At 55.5% G+C, this 18,069-nt stretch overlaps 1 protein-coding gene across 1 annotated transcript in view; it reads left to right on the top strand.

The window, feature by feature from the left end:
- Nucleotides 1-18,069, top strand: part of ZNF423 (zinc finger protein 423) — a 268,391-nt gene that overhangs the window by 111,854 nt on the left and 138,468 nt on the right. The window contains exon 3 of the mRNA XM_004744132.3: nucleotides 13,430-16,644. Coding sequence (XP_004744189.1) covers nucleotides 13,430-16,644 — 3,215 coding nt within the window. The remainder of the gene's footprint in view (nucleotides 1-13,429; nucleotides 16,645-18,069) is intronic.

The following is an 18,069-nucleotide window of genomic DNA, read 5'->3' as shown; positions in this document are numbered from 1 at the left end:
TAATAGTTTTAAATTGTTCCGGGTACCAATTAGACTTTTAATTTTGCTGTTCCCTCCGGCGGCTGGAGGATGTGTGTGGTTTGCGTTTAATCAGAGCTGATTTTTTTTTTTTTTTTGAAGTGCTGGTTCTGGGGGAGGGGAGGAGACAAGTATAGTGTTTCGGGGTTTCCTCCTGGTCCTGCCAGGGCCTGTGTCTCAGGCGCCCCCACCCCACCCCGACCCCAAGTTGGGGGATCTGCGTTGGGACCGACGTGGATGTCTCCAGAGTGCGGAACCAAAGTCCCCTCCTGCCAGCCTGAAGGCAGGTCGGGGTTCTGCCGCGGCAGTCCTGCCTGGAGATGCCAACGCCGAGTTAAATATATGGATTATCCCCCAAATTTCTGCAGCAATAGGGTGAGTTATTATTGATTCACAGAGCACGACAAAACATCGCTGCATGAATTAGCAAGCAGCTGTTTCTAATTTGAGTTTAGAACGGTACACAGAGGAACTTGTTTCTCTGTTCACTCCTTTCATTTATAATGAATTTTAATCACCGCTACAGGTGAGAAAAATGTAGAAACAAGCTTGTATCTTGTGGAAGAAACAAAGGAGAGACAGATGCTAACAGATTTCCAGTCTGTGATAAAAGGGATGTTTTGGTACACTTTACATGTAATTAGAGCGCAGCTGTTTCCAGTCTCAGGTCCACGAACACGGCCGAATGTGGGCTCTGCCGCTCTCCAAAGGGAGTAAAGAAAAACAGTGATTCAACCCCGAAAGCATTTTGCTTTCTCTCGAGTCGAGCAGTGAGCCCTTGTGCTGGCCCTTGGCGGTGCTGTTTCATGGAAGCTTTCAGAGGTGACTTCACACGGTGCTCTGTCCCCACCCCCGGGGGCGGCGGGAGGAGGGCAGGGCGAAATCGGGCTGTGCTGGTGGTGAAGGCCTCCCCGGCCCCTTGGCTGGCTACAGGTGCCCGTCTCTGGGGAGTGTCTCGTTGGGGCAGACTCTGCGGGGGGGGGGGCGGTAGGTGGGCTCCTCTTCCCTGGCAGAGCCTGATCGTGTCTTTACCCATTAGTTAGTTTGATCACAATTACCTCTCGGGTGAGTTGACCAGGGCTGGATTTCCTTGCCTTTTTTTTTTTTTTTTTTCCTGGTTTGTTTAGATCCTGCAATAAAACTCAAACTCAATTGCATTTTCAATGTCAATGCTGAGCTGAGTTAATTTGTCTAAGGGACGGAGCAGCCAGGCAGGCTGTGCGTTCTGTGAAGTCCGAGGCTCCAAGGGGAAAGGCGGAGGCCTTCTTCCTGTCCTGTGTGTCTGGTGGTCCTTTGGGATGGCAGCCCCCGTGGGTGCCGGGCAGTCAGACCTCAACCCCCACCCCGTCCGCTGTGAGCCTGGAGGCCAGGTCCATGCCCTAGCAAGGCTGCTGCTGCCTTAGTCTCGCCATCTTTATGAGGGAGTTGGGCTGGCTGCTTGGGAAACCTCCTTTTTCTCCTATGTCCTGGGATTGTAAGTGGCAGAGCCCTGTGGGCCTTCATGCAGGTCAAGTGTCCTTTCTTTCGAAAACCACCTTCTGTAAGTTAATTGCTGGTCCTTCACATAGATGCTCCTGGTTGTTAATCAGGAAGATGGGACCACACCGTGTCTTGTGTTCATTCAAACCAACAGGGCTGTTTCCCACCTCTTTCCCCCTCTCTCGGGCCTGTGACCTTATATGGAGCTAGGGGGCCAGTAGCCGGTGACTATTTTTATTTTATACATTACAGAGAATTCCTCATATAGAACATGGTGCAGGTTGTCATTTAGGTTGTCTGTAGAGCAACCTGGTCGCTGGGACCATTATTATTCCCATTTTACAGATGGAGAAACGAGGCATTTGTCTGCATCTGTCAAACCGAGGGCCATTGATGAACTCAGTGGAGTTGAGTGTAAGGACACTTTGCAATGGGAAAGGGAGCCCTGCGAACGTGGGCGCGCAGGAGAGTGAGCCTTCCTGGTCCACACGGGGAGCTGCGGCCGGGCTCCGTCATGGAGATGTAAGACCTCTGCGACTAGCTCTCCTTCTCCTTTAAGAAAAGCCAGAAGGGAATGTGGAATTTTTTTTTTTTTTTTTTTTTTTTTTTTTAAGCTTCAGGAGTTCCCGATTTCTAAATGTTGACATCTTTACAAAATAAGTGATAACTGGGTGGCCCCCAGACCGTCCGGGGGGAGGACAGCCATGGTGATCTGTGTCCCACTGCTCGGGTCATCATTTCTTTCAGTCCAGCTGGCTGAGAGCCCTTAGGCTGGGAGTCCGGCCCCAGCTTTTCTAATTACCATCTGCTTTCCGACCTCGGGATGTGACCTAACCTCTCTGTTCTGGTTCCTCATCCATGGGGCGACCACGCAGCTTAGCGAGTAAACACAGCTACTGGGAGTGCGAGAGAGGGACACAAAGTGGGTGGGATGCTGGGCTCTGCCCGGTACCTGGGTGTGTGTGTGTGCCACGCTGCCTGCTTGTAATGTGGGGAAAGAACACCACCGCTGCAACCTCACTGAGCTGCTCAGGGCCGAGTGGGATCATGGGTGCGAAGGTGCTGTGTGCAAGTTTAAATGCATTTACAATTGATAAAGTTATAGAGCCACCCCCTTATTTTCTTTAGCCAACGTTCGTTGAATGCTTAGCAGCATATACACATTACCCATTTTCTGATCCCCATCCAATGGATGAGGAAAAGGGGCTCAGAGAGGTGCAGTAACTTGTCCATAGTCACACAGCCAATCAGCGGCAGCTCAGTCTAAGCAGGCCTGGCCTCTTCCCCACAGCTCTGCTTTCTCCCCATGCTGACGTCCCCCCGAAACCGAGTCTCTCTACAATTACGATGATGGTTCGGGCTCCCAGAAGCTTTACTAAGGGCTTTGATGGCTACTGTTCTCTGTGACGTAGTATTTTAGCATAGCCCTGGGCTGGCTGGAAAAAAGGCATGCCTGGTCCTGGCTTTCAGTGTGGGGCCCCTTAGAGGCTATGTGCTAAGTGTCCCTTTGAAGTTGGGCAGGGAACAGTGTCCCACTCTTCACCCTCGTGGACCTACTGGAGAAGCAGCCCCAAGGGCAGAAATACCTTTCTCCTTTCCTCAGTGTTGGGCCGCTGACCTCTTCAGGCCTGTCCCTACCCCCATGCTGCCCGCCAGCCCCCCCGGTGCCCCAACCCACTTAGTTTTTATCCCCAAACTGAAAGAAGGATCCCCCCCTTCCCCTCGCTGCGGTCTCACTGGGGCTGCTGAGATCCTATCCACAAAGGCACTCTGAGCTCCCTGGAGGAGGGGAGGGTGAAGACAGCTGCTATTATCTTTGCTAATAGCATAGTTCTAATTTAAGATTTCAGGTGGAGTCACGTCAGCTTCTGGTAGCCTCCGTGGGCCTCCTTGCCCTGCCTCTAAAGAAAGACCCTCTAGCTTCCCCGTCCCCTTCCTTCCCAGGGTTGGGCCTCTATCCCTTATACCGTACCCGCATCCGTCCCTTTAGGGAAACCAAATACCAGCAGGCAGGACTGACTTTCGCCATGATGAAAGGGACTTTTTGTTTTTTTTCTCTTTCAAAGTGTGTCAGGGTGGCACAGCATTGGTTTAGACTTCAACTTTAGATGGTGACTGATGGACAGGCTGGGCAGAGAAGAGCATAGCAACCTCTGAATGCCGAGGACTTTCCGTACGCCTCAGAGGACCAAGCATATGGAGCAGGCTTGACAAATACGTGCTCTGTGAAAAAAATACCTGAAGTAGCAGCAAACCAGGAATGCCTAGCACCTGCGGTTCCTCATTCCTGTACCCAGGGCAGACATCACTAATGGATCACAGATTCTTAGAGCTGCAAAGCCTCTCTGAGACCGATTCATCCGACTTCTTCTTGTGAGAATTGTGGAAGTGAAAACACAAAGAGGGGATGTGCTTGCCTGTGCTTATACAGTGCCAGAATCTGAACCCAGTCCAACATGATCTCACTCTCTATGGCCCATGGCTCTGTGCTCTGGGCTCACAGCCCCACCCTCTGTGCTCAAAATTCTACCCTCTGACTGCGGCTTTGCCTTCTGGGCTGGAGGTTCCACCCTTTGAGTCATCCGGTTTTTTGTGTTTTTTTTTTTTTTTTCCTTTTAATGAAAGGTAGCACATGTTTGCAGCTGAGTAGCTTTATTTTGTTTTGTTTTATTTTACTGTATTTTATAGATTTATTTATTTATTTGGGGAAAGAGAGAGAGAGTGCGAGCACGTGTGTGGGGGGTGGGAAGGGGCCGAGAGAGAGGGAGAGAGAATCTGAAGGACTCCGGGCTGAGTGTGGAGCCCGGTGTAGGGCTCGATCTCATGACCCTCAGATCATGACCTGACCTGAAATCAAGACTCAGATGCTTAACCAACTGTGCCACCTGGGCCCGCCCCCCAGCTGAGTTAGCCTGTTTCCTGCTGTAGAATTTTGGAAGCCTGGTAGCCTTCTTTCTTTCATCTCTGTCCTTTTTGGTACAAGCTGGCTATGTTTCTGTGATATCAAGTTCTCAATAACCTGGTGGGTCTCCTGTGTAGGTCATGGGCATCTACTCTAGCAGCCAAGTGGTTCCTCCTTAGATATATTCTAGATAATCCTATCTTAACTTTTGGCTTCTACTGAGATGGTTGCAGAGAAATCTCCCCAAATTTCCTAGATGCTCTCTGGTTTGATCTAGGGGATCTGTAGGCCACACACTTAATCTTTTCAAAGAGCCTTTCATGAGTCTGAATACTCCAAGCTTTTGATTTTTCTGAGATGTTAGCACGGGGTACAGTCATACCCTCAACCTGCTCTCCAGAGTGCGCTTTCCTGTTGGAGACTCTCTTAATTATAATGTCTTTTGCTATCTGGGTAGGCTGAGGATTTCCAGAATGATCAATTCCTGGCTTCCTTTTTGTTTGACAGCTCGTTGATCTAGCTCTTTCTTCTCGAGACGAAACCAGGCCATGCCTTCGACATTTTGCTTGGAAATCTCCTCAGCTAAATATCCATTTTTATCCATTACAAGTTTTGCTTTCCACATAATTGTGGGACACAATTCCTCTGAGCTTTCTGCTGCTCTATAATAAGGATCTCTTTCCTCTGGTTTCCAGGATCATGTTCCTCATTTTCTTCTAAGCCCTCACCATCAGGGCCCTTAGCGTCTAAGTTTCTCTCACAGTCTGGTCATGATGATTCAGGTATTTTCTAAGATGATTTAGGTTTTCCTTTGTATGACTTACTTTCTTCTGCATCTCCACTAACAGAGTCATTAACATCCCTATTTCTAGGAATGATCTTTTCTTGAGGGGATAGAAGGGCAGAGGATGAGGGAGAGAGAGAATCCCAAGCGGGCTCCATGCCCAGTGCAGAGCCCGAGGCAGGGCTCGATCTCACAACACTGAGATCATGACCTGAGCCAAAATCAAGAGTCATATGCTTAACCAACTGAGCCACCCAGGTGGGCCCTGTACGAATAATCCTTCGTCCCATACTCCTGAAAATTCTAGCAGCTGCTCACTGCCCAATTCCAAAGCTGCTTCCTTACTTTTAGGGATTGGTTATAGCAGCCCCTCTTTCCTGGAACCAAAATCTGTATCAGTTTCCAATTGCTGCTGTAAGAAGTGACCACAAACTTTGTAGCTTGACAAACAATGAAAATCAATTTTTTACAGTTCTGTAGGCCAGGAGACTAACGTGGATCTCACGGGGTTAAAATTGTGGCATCGGTGGGCGCCTGGGTGGCTCAGTGGGTTGAGCCTCTGCTTTCAGCTCGGGTCATGATCTCGGGATCCTGGGATCGAGCCCCGCATCGGGCTCTCTGCTCGGCGGGGAGCCTGCTTCCTCCTCTCTCTCTGCCTGCCTGCCTGCTTGTGATTTCCCTCTGTCAAATAAATAAATAAAATATTAAAAAAAAATTGTGGCATCGGTGGGACTGCATTCCTTTCTGGAGGCTGTAGGGGAGGGTCTGTTTCCGTGCCTTTCTAGTTTTTAGAAGCTGCCCACATTACTTGGCTTGTGACATCATATCATCCCGACATTCTCTTTTGCCTCTTTCTTCCACATTTTAAAGACTTTTGTGATTACATTTGGCCTACTAGATAATCCGGGATCATTTTTTGTATCTGAAGGTCAGCTCGGTTAGCAACCTTAATTCCACCTGTAAACTCAATTCCCCTTTGCCATGTAATGTGACACATTCATGGGTTTTGGGGATCAGGAGACGGACATTCTTGGGAGGGGGTAGTCATGACTCTGCTTCCCACAACCTCCCAGTTCAGTTCTGCCCTGCTGGCCTGCTTCATCGGCCATTGAGCGAGGAAAGAGGCCAGCGACATTCGTTGATGTTTGGCCCCAGAGCCAGCCTGGCCTGCTAATCCACTTGAGGACGGGACTTTGCCTTTTTAGCAGGTGGGACTGGAGAGTGTGGGACCTCTTCCTGGCTCTCCTTGAGCCACAGGTCCTGGCACTGTGCTGGTACGGGGGGAGCTAGGGAGCAGCTTCTGCAGTGGGTTGGGCCTGAACCAGCATTCAGGGCAGGAGAAGCAGCACAGCCTGGTGGTTAGTGAGTGAAGGGGGGACAGTGGTTGGGGGGAGGCAGAAACTCTCCCACATGTGCCCAAGAGGCTGCTTTCTCTCTTGGAGCCCAGTCTGCAGTTATAAAGAAGGGGAATTAGGGGTGTCAGCATGGATTGCTCTGTCAGTTAAGTGTCTGCCTCTGGCCCTTTGGCCCAGGTCATGGTCTTGGGGTCCTGAGATTGAGCCCTGCATCGGGCTCCCCGCTTATGCTCTCTCTCTTTCTCAAATAAATAAATAAATAAATAAATAATATCTTTTAAAAAAGAAGAAAAGAAGGGGATGATAATGGTCTCTACCTCCCAGTGTGTGTAAGAATCAGATGAGAACAGGCTAGCCAGAATTCAGCTTACAGAAGACGTCCCATAAACAGTGAAGGGTTGCAGAGTTCAGGCGTTTTGTCCTGCATCTGTCTCCTCCTGGCTCTGTGGACGCAGTTTCCCCATCTATGGAATGAGATGAGTGACAGTCTGTTCCTCTTGCTTCCCTCTCTTCCCCCTTGTACTGGTATTGATTCTACATGTGTGGATGTCATTGAGTTGTGGAGTATTCTGGGGTGTGTGGCCACCTTTGGCCCCTGGTCGGACAGCAAGGAACAGAGCAGGCACGCTTTCCGCACCCCCTGCCCCCTGCTGCCTGTGGCCTCTGCTCTGCTCAGGCCTAGTCTGAGACTAGATTCTGTCTCTGGGGGCTGATCCCCTGGTAGACACTGAGATGCTCTGGGTGCTCTGGCCTCCTGGTCCCTGTGTCCTGCTGGGCCTTTTTGTCCTGGGATCCAGGTTCCCCAGTTGCCCGGGGTTTGCTGGGAAGGGAACCTCAGGTCTCCCAGGGAAGCGGATGTCCCTGTGAGCTGGAAGCAGCCCCAGCAGTGGGCTTCCAAGCTTGCCAGGTGCCCCCATGTTCCCTCTGTGACACCAGGCTTCCAGGGGATGTAGAGACACAGATGGGTAGGTTCGAAGTTTCCTGAAAAGAAATCAGGAATATGGCCAGATGCCCCCCCCCCCCCCCCCGCCCAATCCCTCCAGCTGAACTTGTATCATTTCAGTCTGGAAAGACACCTGTTTAGGCTCTGGCTGCCCCATGGGGAGTACAGTCTGTGGATGTCCTGACGCAGGTTCACTCTTCTGAGTCCTCTTATCTGTACTTGAACAACAGGATTTTCGAGACCCTGCCTCAAGGCCTCCCTTTTCAGAGAGAATAGGCAGCTCCTTTCTTGGAGGAAGAAACCTCCTGGCTAAAGCCCTCTTCTTTAGCACTGGGAGTCAGGAGACACCTTTGTCCGATTTGCTCAGTGTCGTTGGAACATTCCACATATACAGACCCGTGCTCACGGCAGACATCACCAGCTGATTTCAGCACTCATGTCTTCTGAGCCCAGATCTGGCTTTATAATCCTTCTGAAGACAGTACTCTGGGCAGTCACTCCCAATTTTTCATCCCTGGAAGTCCCCTTCTCTCTCTGGACCTGCTGTATCACACAGGATTGGTTTATATGGTGCCTGGGTCTGTGTTCCCATTTCTCTGAGCTGGGGAAGGCTCACTGAGATTCTCGTTCCTGTTGCTCCTGATGGAGGCACAGGGGAGGCTCTACTTGGAGGACCATAGAGCTTGGTCCTGTGGGGACCTTGTCTCCTTGGCGATTTTCATTTTTCCAAAGAAATGGGGCAGTGGTGAGGAGACCTCGTGGTGCCTCACGGAGACTTGCCAGGCCTTTCTGTGGAAAGCTCCAGCTCTCATGGACACAGTCTGGATGCTCGGAATCTTGCACAAAATGACCCTGAAGGGACCTTGAGGAGACCAAAATTCCAACTTCCCCTGTTATAACAGAGGCAGCCAAGGCGCAGAATTTCCTGATGGACTCTGTCCTGCTCTCCTCCCTCTGTCCCCAACACATTCTCCCCCAGGCACTTTGCTTGCTGTTCCTCAGCCTTTTTTCATGGTCTGGAAGATCTGGTCAGTTTCATTCACTTGGATGGCACTGCCCAGCCGGGGAAGGTCCTAGAAACCTGGAGCCACTGGCTACCGGTGCTTTTCCCTTTCCCATCCGCTGCAGGGCACCTCCCGGGGCTCTTTTCAGAGCCATTTATCCCTCTCGCACAGCTCTGGTCACGAGGGCTCACTCCCTCCTCAGCCTGTGTCCACACTGCGGGAAGGTCCCTCCTTCTGCTCATTCCAGTGGCCTGGGGCCACCCGCCTGCCGTCCCGCCTCTGTCCAGGCATTTCCTCGGCAACCCCGTGACTGGAGGAGCCAGGCGGCTGAGGATCCCCGGCATTCCGGGCGACGGCCCCTCTGCTCTGCGCAGGCAGGGTGCCTGGGAGGCGGTGCGGGCGGCCGCGGGTCTGCCTGCTCAGTGCCCCCAGTGACCCCACGCGAGCTTGCCGTCTGCCTTGAACCTTCTGCCGTGGGTGCATCCTCAAGCCCGGTTAATGTTCTTTTTGCCCCTTAATTGAATTCTTATCGAAATTTCTCCCCTCTTTTATGGTTGTTTTGGTTCTCTTCCTGCAGCAGACAGCAAAAGCCTCCCATTTCCTACCAGGCTTTTTTGCAGGATTAGTCATTTTTAAATGACTTTAATCTCCGTTTTGAAAGTGATTTCTGTACTCATTTTGCCATATTACTTAGTACTCATTCTAGGAGGAGGGGAAGCCGAGGGCCTGCCTTAGTCACTGCATTTGGCTCTAGATCTTCTCTGGGGATGCATCCCCCATCCCCCAAAGGAAAGAAACAGTGGGACACAGAACCAGGCTGATTAGGGTTGAATCCTGGCTCTATTGCCCGCCAGCTGTGTGGAACCTGGCAAGTTACTCAACCTCTCTGTGCCTCACTTTTCTCAGGCATCTCATTGGGCTGTCGAGAGAACTGAATGTGTTAACACACGCGAGGCTCTTAGAAGGCAGCCAGGCAACAGTAAACGTTAGAAGTATTTAATTGGAAGGAACAAGGTAGCTGATTGAACGGAACTTATCTAGGACCTGCCTTCTCTGTGAATTCTGAAACATTTGAGTCGCAGGGGCTCCTGAGATCGCTTGTACCCACTTTCTGCACCCCCGCCAGAGAGAGTGTGCAGTCACGGCTGCATGTGCGGTGTGCGTGCCCTTGTAAGAGGAGCGTTCCCAGTAAGGAAAGGAGCTCCCCCCCTCTACCGGCATCCCCGCACCTACATCCTGGGAGCTGTGGCCCCGGCGCGTCTCTCCAGCCTACTCCTGTAGCACTAAGCTGAGCGCCCCCAAAGCAAAGTGTACTTGGGAGGGGTGGGCCAGCAGCAGCCAAGGTCAAATGTATTTAGACAGAAGTCTTTAAACAGTGCAGCCTGAATTTGGGACTTACTGTGTCAACACCCTGTTTCCTACTATCCCTGCCCCCCCCACCATTGGACCTTTTCAGTGTAAGAGGCCTTATGGTCATTTCCCTTCCGATGATTATAATCTCAGCAGTGGCTCTGTTTGTGGCTCCCAGAAACTCGTTTTGAAGCTTGTTTGCAGAAAAATAAAGCCAACCGGGCGGCACAGCTGTGGGCCTTGGGGACTGGGGGGGGGCCGGGCAGGTTGATTTCTCCTTCTCTAAGTCTGGCGGGACCAGGGTGAGCAGAAGCCTGAGACGTTGGGAGATGTGGCGCCTGGGCCGTGGGACCGAGGGCAGGTTCCGTGCCTCCCTGAGCCTCAGCTTCCTCCTGTCAAAAGCGGGGTGTCACCAGTGGTCGTGACGATGGGAGGACGCTAACTGGGGTAAGCGCAGCAGTCCCCGTGCTGGCCCGGAGCGTGCCCGGTAAATGTGGCCACTCATGTCATCAGCACTGCTGGTACTAGTTAGTGCTGATTATGATTATTGGCCAAATAGTGCATTTGTGCAAGGGCTTTCTTGAAGTATAATTTGTACGTCCACGAAACGTGTTTGAAGCAAGCAGTTAAAGAGCTGCTGCGGGGCCGGCTTACCACAGCCTAGTTTGGGGCATTGCAATGACCTCACAAGCCTGCCTCGTGTTCATCTGCAGTTTCCTCCTCCCTACTCCAGCCTCGGGCACCGATGGTTTGCTTTCTGGCTCTGCCGATGTACGTTTTCTGGTCGTTTCATGTAAGGGGAGTAATAGTGCCTATTTGCATTCATTTTTCTCATCGGCTTCTCACCTGATTCCCTTTCCTCGCATGTGGAAACTGAGTCAGACCGAGTTGGAGAGCTGAAGAGGAATACTTCTAGGCTGACGAAGAAGCCGGTGGGGGGGCGGGGGGCGGGGGTGCTCTCTCATCCCCATGGGCTGCAGGGCTTCGGAGCAAACGAGCGCTGGCAGAAAGACCTGTCCAGCTGAGGTCTTCGGGGCAAGGCTTGTTCCTGGTCTCACTCACCCTTGAACTGACCTGGGTTCAAGTCTGTGTGCCCTGCTCCTCAGCCCTGTGATGCCCGGCTCCTCTCTGGTCTCTGGAGGCCCTTCCCTGAGTGCAGATCGTGGGCTGGTTGGGGTCGTGCTTTCGGGGAGGGCTCAAACAAGAGGCAGCCTGTGATTGCATTGGAGGCTGGATGTGGTGATCCCCTCGCCTTTCTCCCCCATGCGGGGGTGGTTTTAGGCAACGGACCCATGTCCTGGTGCTCTCATTTCCTGGGGAAGGTCGCTTTGTCTGTGTCTCCTGCTCCTCATTCGTACGGCAGGAGGGGCCCTGCTCCCACTGCATCGGTGGTTGTGAGAAAAGCACTCAGCAGAGCACCAGGCGCCCAGGAAGGGCTCCGTGGCAGCTTGAGTGAGTCTGAGCTAAGGCATCAAGATAATAAAAAGCCATTTGAACCTGGCCAGGGGGCGAGGGCCCAGCAGGTCCCCCAGCTGCCCCGGCTCTAGCCATCTCTTCCCTTGGGTCCCTTTGTCTGTGCCCCGTGGAGCCCAGCTGGCAAGAGCTGGGAATTACCAGTCAGGGGCCGGGGCATCTCCCAATGCGTCTAATCCAAGGCGCTGGCAGCGGCTGCATCCTTCCCTCCCCGTCCGAAGGGCCCTGTAATGGGAGGCCCCCCAGGGGAGCAGGCGCCTTCACCCCGGGAGGACATTCTGGGAGGTGCCCTGTGCCAGGCTGGGCGGCTGGGCTTCAGAGGTGCAGAGGCTGCCGGGAGGTAGAGGACGCGGGGTTGAGAGCTTTGGAGAGAGCCTCGTCTTCCCAGGCAGAACTCCGCTGGTGCTGCCGGCTGGGGTCAGGCCCTTACTTGCACCGTCAGGGGCACAGACAGGGGCAAGGCCAGGGGCCGGGTGTGTGTGTGAGGGGTGGGACATTGGGGTTGGTGGGTAGGAGCCAGGAAGAGGCTCAGAGCCAGACCCCTCAAGACCCTGCCTGGGACAGCGGAGGCAAGTGTGAGAGCCTCGGGGTATGGGACCCTTGGGGCCAGGGCCATGCCTGTGGCTGCGGTGAGTGCGACCAGATGTGAGCGTTCGTGCCTGCAGGTGAGTGTGAGTGTGTGTGAGCCCTGGTGGGGACCGAGCGTGTGAACGGATGTGATTGTGTGTCTTGGCTGCCTCTGGCCCAGACTTTCTGGGTTACGTCCGTGAGGCTTTTTCTGGAGACTAAGCTGTGCTGGTGAGGGCAGTGGTTTATTTCCTCGGGGTTACAAGACCAAGGTCAGTGCAGCCGAATCTGAGCTTTTGTTGGTCTCTCCCCTGCCCGAGGCAGCCTGCGGTCCGTTTCATTCATTAAGTTTTAAATCCACCTGTCGGGAAACTTGAGCTGTGGAACTCATTCCCTCTCGGGTTGGCTCGGTCCAACCCCCACCCACCCCCACCGAGGCATGGGGGCGGGGAACCTCACCCGCTCTGCTCCCTGTGTTCTATGTGCCTTTGTTTTTCCAGAACCGGCCAGGCCTGGGTTTGTTTAGTTTTCCTCTGAGGCTGGATGGGCTGGCGAAGGCCAGGGAGGTTGGCCATGTGGTCATCTGGGCAAGGACAGCCTCTCCTGCCTGCCAAGATGGGCATAAGGGCTCATGGAGGACTGAGCTCTGGGGCCGTCTGGGTCCCAGGCTCATCCCCTAGTTGCTCCGCATCAGGCCATCTCCCAGGGTCCTGAGCAGACTGGGGGCAAAGCCGGGGGTGAAGAGGGAACAGAGCAAGCACCCCTTCTAAAGATGGTTTGGCTGGGAACCCTGCAGATCAGTCTCAGGCGCCCTTTGATTACTCCTGTTTGTGCTGCTGGGTCTGATGCCATGTGCCCAGGACCTTCGCCTCCTAGGTGTGTCTGCTCCCTGTAGCAGCAGACCCAGCTCCATCCCCAAATGTGGTGCAGCAGAATTCATGAAGGTGCATTTTCTTTTTTCTCTTTTCTTTTCCTTTCTTCTTCTCCTCTCCTACCTTCCTTCCTTTTTGGGGTGCATTTTCTTTTCTTGCATGGTTTTGCCCACACCCCTAAAGATAAGTGGAACTTCCCACCAGGACTAGGGGCTGGAAGGGGAGTCCATCCCCAGGTCTCCTTCAGGTGAAGGCCTGCCTCCTTTTGGCCTCTGGCACTGCCGGTCTGTGTGGTCATTTCTGGTGACTTTTTCCAGGCTACATCCCGACCCGTCAGGAAAGTGCTTGAGGCCTCACACCTCCTGTGGGGGCGGTACAGAGTCCAGTGAGGCCAAGGCAGGTGTCGCTGAGGACAAAGACATGTCTCTGTGTCTCCTTCACGTCCTGCCACCCCTCTGCACACCGAGGGCCTCCACGTCCATTCACTTCCGCCTGCCCCCTCCACGCCACCCCTGCCCCCAGGGCTCCCTTCCCCCTCCCCCCACTCCCCGCAGTAGACAGCCAGCTGCACGGCCTCAGCCCGCGCCTCAGCCCGCGAGCTGTTGAGAAGCCGGCTCTGTCCTTGTTTCTGGGCGGCCCGGGGAATCGCCTCTCATCTCCTCTCTGCCTCCCCCTCCTGCAGATGGTGACGACGACCCACAACTCTCCTGGGTAGCCTCGTCTCCCTCCAGCAAGGATGTTGCGTCACCCACGCAGCTGATCGGGGATGGGTGTGACCTCGGCCTGGGCGAGGAGGAAGGGGGCACGGGCCTGCCGTACCCTTGCCAGTTCTGCGACAAGTCCTTCATCCGCCTGAGCTACCTGAAGAGGCACGAGCAGATCCACAGCGACAAGCTGCCGTTCAAGTGCACCTACTGCAGCCGGCTCTTCAAGCACAAGAGGAGCCGCGACCGGCACATCAAGCTGCACACGGGCGACAAGAAGTACCACTGCCACGAGTGCGAGGCGGCCTTCTCCCGCAGCGACCACCTCAAGATCCACCTGAAGACGCACAGCTCCAGCAAGCCCTTCAAGTGCACCGTGTGCAAACGCGGCTTCTCGTCCACCAGCTCGCTGCAGAGCCACATGCAGGCGCACAAGAAGAACAAGGAGCACCTGGCCAAATCGGAGAAGGAGACCAAGAAGGACGACTTCATGTGTGACTACTGCGAGGACACCTTCAGCCAGACCGAGGAGCTGGAGAAGCACGTGCTCACCCGCCACCCGCAGCTCTCCGAGAAGGCCGACCTGCAGTGCATCCACTGCCCTGAGGTCTTCGTGGACGAGAACGCGCTGCTCGCCCACATCCACCAGGCCCACGCCAACCAGAAACACAAGTGCCCCATGTGCCCCGAGCAGTTCTCCTCGGTGGAGGGCGTCTATTGCCACCTGGACAGCCACCGGCAGCCCGACTCCAGCAACCACAGCGTCAGCCCCGACCCCGTGCTGGGCAGCGTGGCATCCATGAGCAGCGCCACGCCGGACTCCAGCGCGTCCGTGGAGCGCGGCTCTACCCCGGACTCCACCCTGAAGCCGCTGCGGGGCCAGAAGAAGATGCGGGACGAGGGCCAGGGCTGGTCCAAGGTGGTCTACAGCTGCCCCTACTGCTCCAAGCGGGACTTCAACAGCCTGGCCGTGCTGGAGATCCACCTGAAGACCATCCACGCCGACAAGCCGCAGCAGAGCCACACGTGCCAGATCTGCCTGGACTCCATGCCCACCCTGTACAACCTGAACGAGCACGTGCGCAAGCTGCACAAGAACCACGCCTACCCGGTGATGCAGTTCGGCAACATCTCTGCCTTCCACTGCAACTACTGCCCCGAGATGTTCGCCGACATCAACAGCCTGCAGGAGCACATCCGCGTGTCCCACTGCGGCCCCAACGCCAACCCGCCCGATGGCAACAATGCCTTCTTCTGCAACCAGTGCTCCATGGGCTTCCTGACCGAGTCCTCCCTCACCGAGCACATCCAGCAAGCGCACTGCGGCGTGGGCGGCGCCAAGCTGGAGTCCCCCGTTGTGCAGCCCACGCAGTCTTTCATGGAGGTCTATTCCTGCCCCTACTGCACCAACTCGCCCATCTTTGGCTCCATCCTGAAGCTCACCAAGCACATCAAGGAGAACCACAAGAACATTCCGCTCGCCCACAGCAAGAAGTCCAAGGCGGAGCAGAGCCCGGTCTCGTCCGACGTGGAGGTCTCCTCCCCCAAGCGGCAGCGGCTCTCGGCCAGCGCCAACTCCATCTCCAACGGCGAGTATCCCTGCAACCAGTGCGACCTCAAGTTCTCCAACTTCGAGAGCTTCCAGACCCACCTGAAGCTGCACCTGGAGCTGTTGCTGCGGAAGCAGGCGTGTCCCCAGTGCAAGGAGGACTTCGACTCCCAGGAGTCCCTCCTGCAGCACCTGACGGTGCATTACATGACCACGTCGACCCACTACGTATGTGAGAGCTGCGACAAGCAGTTCTCCTCAGTGGACGACCTGCAGAAGCACCTGCTGGACATGCACACCTTCGTGCTCTACCACTGCACCCTGTGCCAGGAGGTCTTCGACTCCAAGGTGTCCATCCAGGTGCACCTGGCCGTGAAGCACAGCAACGAGAAGAAGATGTACCGCTGCACGGCCTGCAACTGGGACTTCCGTAAGGAGGCCGACCTGCAGGTGCACGTCAAACACAGCCACCTGGGCAACCCGGCCAAGGCACATAAGTGCATCTTCTGCGGGGAAACCTTCAGCACCGAGGTGGAGCTGCAGTGCCACATCACCACGCACAGCAAGAAGTACAACTGCAGGTTCTGCAGCAAGGCCTTCCACGCCATCATCCTGCTGGAGAAGCACCTGCGGGAGAAGCACTGCGTGTTCGACGCCGCCCCCGAGAACGGCACGGCCAACGGGGTGCCCCCTGCCGCCGCCAAGAAGGCGGAGCCCGCCGACCTGCAGGGCATGCTGCTGAAGAACCCCGAGGCGCCCAACAGCCACGAGGCCAGCGAGGACGACGTGGACGCCTCGGAGCCCATGTACGGCTGTGACATCTGCGGGGCGGCCTACACCATGGAGGTGCTGCTGCAGAACCACCGGCTACGGGACCACAACATCCGGCCGGGGGAGGACGACGGCTCGCGCAAGAAGGCGGAGTTCATCAAGGGCAGCCACAAGTGCAACGTGTGCTCGCGGACTTTCTTCTCAGAGAACGGGCTCCGGGAGCACCTGCAGACGCACCGGGGCCCCGCCAAGCACTATATGTGCCCCATCTGCGGCGAGCGCTTCCCCTCCCTGCTGACGCTCACGGAGCACAAGGTGACCCACAGCAAGAGCCTGGACACCGGCACCTGCCGAATCTGCAAGATGCCCCTGCAGAGCGAGGAGGAGTTCATCGAGCACTGCCAGATGCACCCGGACCTGCGCAACTCACTCACAGGCTTCCGCTGCGTCGTGTGCATGCAGACGGTCACCTCCACGCTCGAGCTCAAGATCCACGGCACCTTCCACATGCAGAAGCTGGCGGGCAGCTCGGCCGCGTCCTCCCCCAACGGCCAGGGGCTGCAGAAGCTCTACAAGTGCGCCCTGTGCCTCAAGGAGTTCCGCAGCAAGCAGGACCTGGTGAAGCTTGACGTGAACGGGCTTCCCTACGGCCTCTGTGCCGGCTGCATGGCCCGAAGCGCCAACGGACAGGTGGGCGGCCTGGCGCCGCCCGAGCCCGCCGACCGGCCCTGCGCCGGCCTCCGCTGTCCCGAGTGCAGTGTCAAGTTCGAGAGTGCCGAGGACCTGGAGAGCCACGTGCAGGTGGACCACCGTGACCTCACGCCGGAGACCAGTGGGCCCCGGAAAGGCGCCCAGACGTCGCCAGTGCCCCGGGTAAGAGCCTGCCCCTGCTCCTCGGGGCTCCACCGAGCTCTGTCTCTCCTCGTGCTGTTGCCTCTAGGAGCCCAGAGAGGCCGTGCTCTCGGACAGCGGTCAAGGGCATCCGCTCTGTCCTGGACTCCGAGGCGATCCCCAGGGTTGTCTGTTCCCTTCCCGCTGTGTGACACTGTCGTACGTCATCTGTCTCTCTGGGCCTCATTTATCAATTGCTCGTCTGCAAAAGGGGGAATGACGGTCGTCTGGACTTTGTAGGATTGCCTTTAGGAACCTGTGGTGTGAGATAAGTACAGGGTCGAATGCGGTGGCTGACACCTGGTTATAAATGATGTCGTCTTTCTTACAGATCTGGGGTGCACTTGCTCGCTTCTTTGCTGAGTCTCCTTGGGCGAGTCCCTTTGCTCTCTGGGCTTCAGATTCGGGACTCTTTTGATGATCTGTGGAGATCATCTCCACGTAAAGGGCTCAGGGCCCACACAGTTTGGGTTGACCATGTTAGCTGCAAACACCAGCTGATCTGTTCTCGTCCACGGTGCACAGTGTAGTTAGTACAGATGCTGGTGCATGGAAGACCCTAAGAATGGTCCCAGTAACTGCTCTCCTTTGTGACTGATGGATCCTTTCATTCATTCATCAGATTTGTCCCAAGCACCCATTGTTTGGGGGTGACTGGCAGTTGAGGAAAATCAGGAATGGACCCCACCTTGGGGGCTCCCAGACAAGGGGGGGGGGACCGCAGGCCCAAAGCTAGTAGGTTTTAGGGAGGAAGGGCACGTTCAGGCTACTGGAGTGGGCCGTGGGGTCAGTGGCCAAGGAGCACTTGGTGGTGGGCCTGGAGCCTGCGTGGCTCTTGAGTGTCAGACAGTACGGGCCCGGGGATTCCCGCTGAGTCTGTTGTCTGTTTCCAGACCGAGGAGGTGCCAAGCAGATCTCGGGAGTATCTTTCCCTTGAGGGCCACTGCTGGCGCCGTGGGCAGGAAGGCAGAATTTGGAGGAGGGCCACCTGCGGCAGGTGCCTACTGGAAGACGGGGAGGTAGCTCTGGGTGTTGGGCTCCGGAATCGGAGGTGGGATCCGACCTGGGGTCTGCGACTCTGGGACCTGGAGGGTGAGAATGAGAGAGAAGGAGGGCTGGAGAGAGTGGGAGGAGAATGAATGGAGAATGTCTCTGGGCCGGGGTCCCACAAGACACCCACTGCAGGTCGCCAGCTCTCAGCTCTGCTCAGCCTCTGCTGGCCGGCTGGCTGGGTCGGTGTGGGTGGACTGGGGGAGTCTGTGGGCCCTGGAGTCCGGTGGGCGGGGTTACAATGAAACTCTCCCTCTTCCAGGACCCAGCAGGGTTTTGATTTCCCCTGGCCTCTGTCCTCACCTGTAAAGCCAGAGGGTAAGGGTGATAATGGTAGTCACATGTAGTGACAGGGTC

This window comes from Mustela putorius, unplaced genomic scaffold (genome assembly GCF_011764305.1).
Source record: "Mustela putorius furo isolate JIRA1106 unplaced genomic scaffold, ASM1176430v1.1 tig00000174_pilon_pilon_pilon, whole genome shotgun sequence".
Taxonomy (NCBI): Eukaryota; Metazoa; Chordata; class Mammalia; order Carnivora; family Mustelidae; genus Mustela; species Mustela putorius.
Note: the sequence above shows the minus strand (reverse complement) of the source record. Positions and strands in the feature narration are given on the sequence as shown.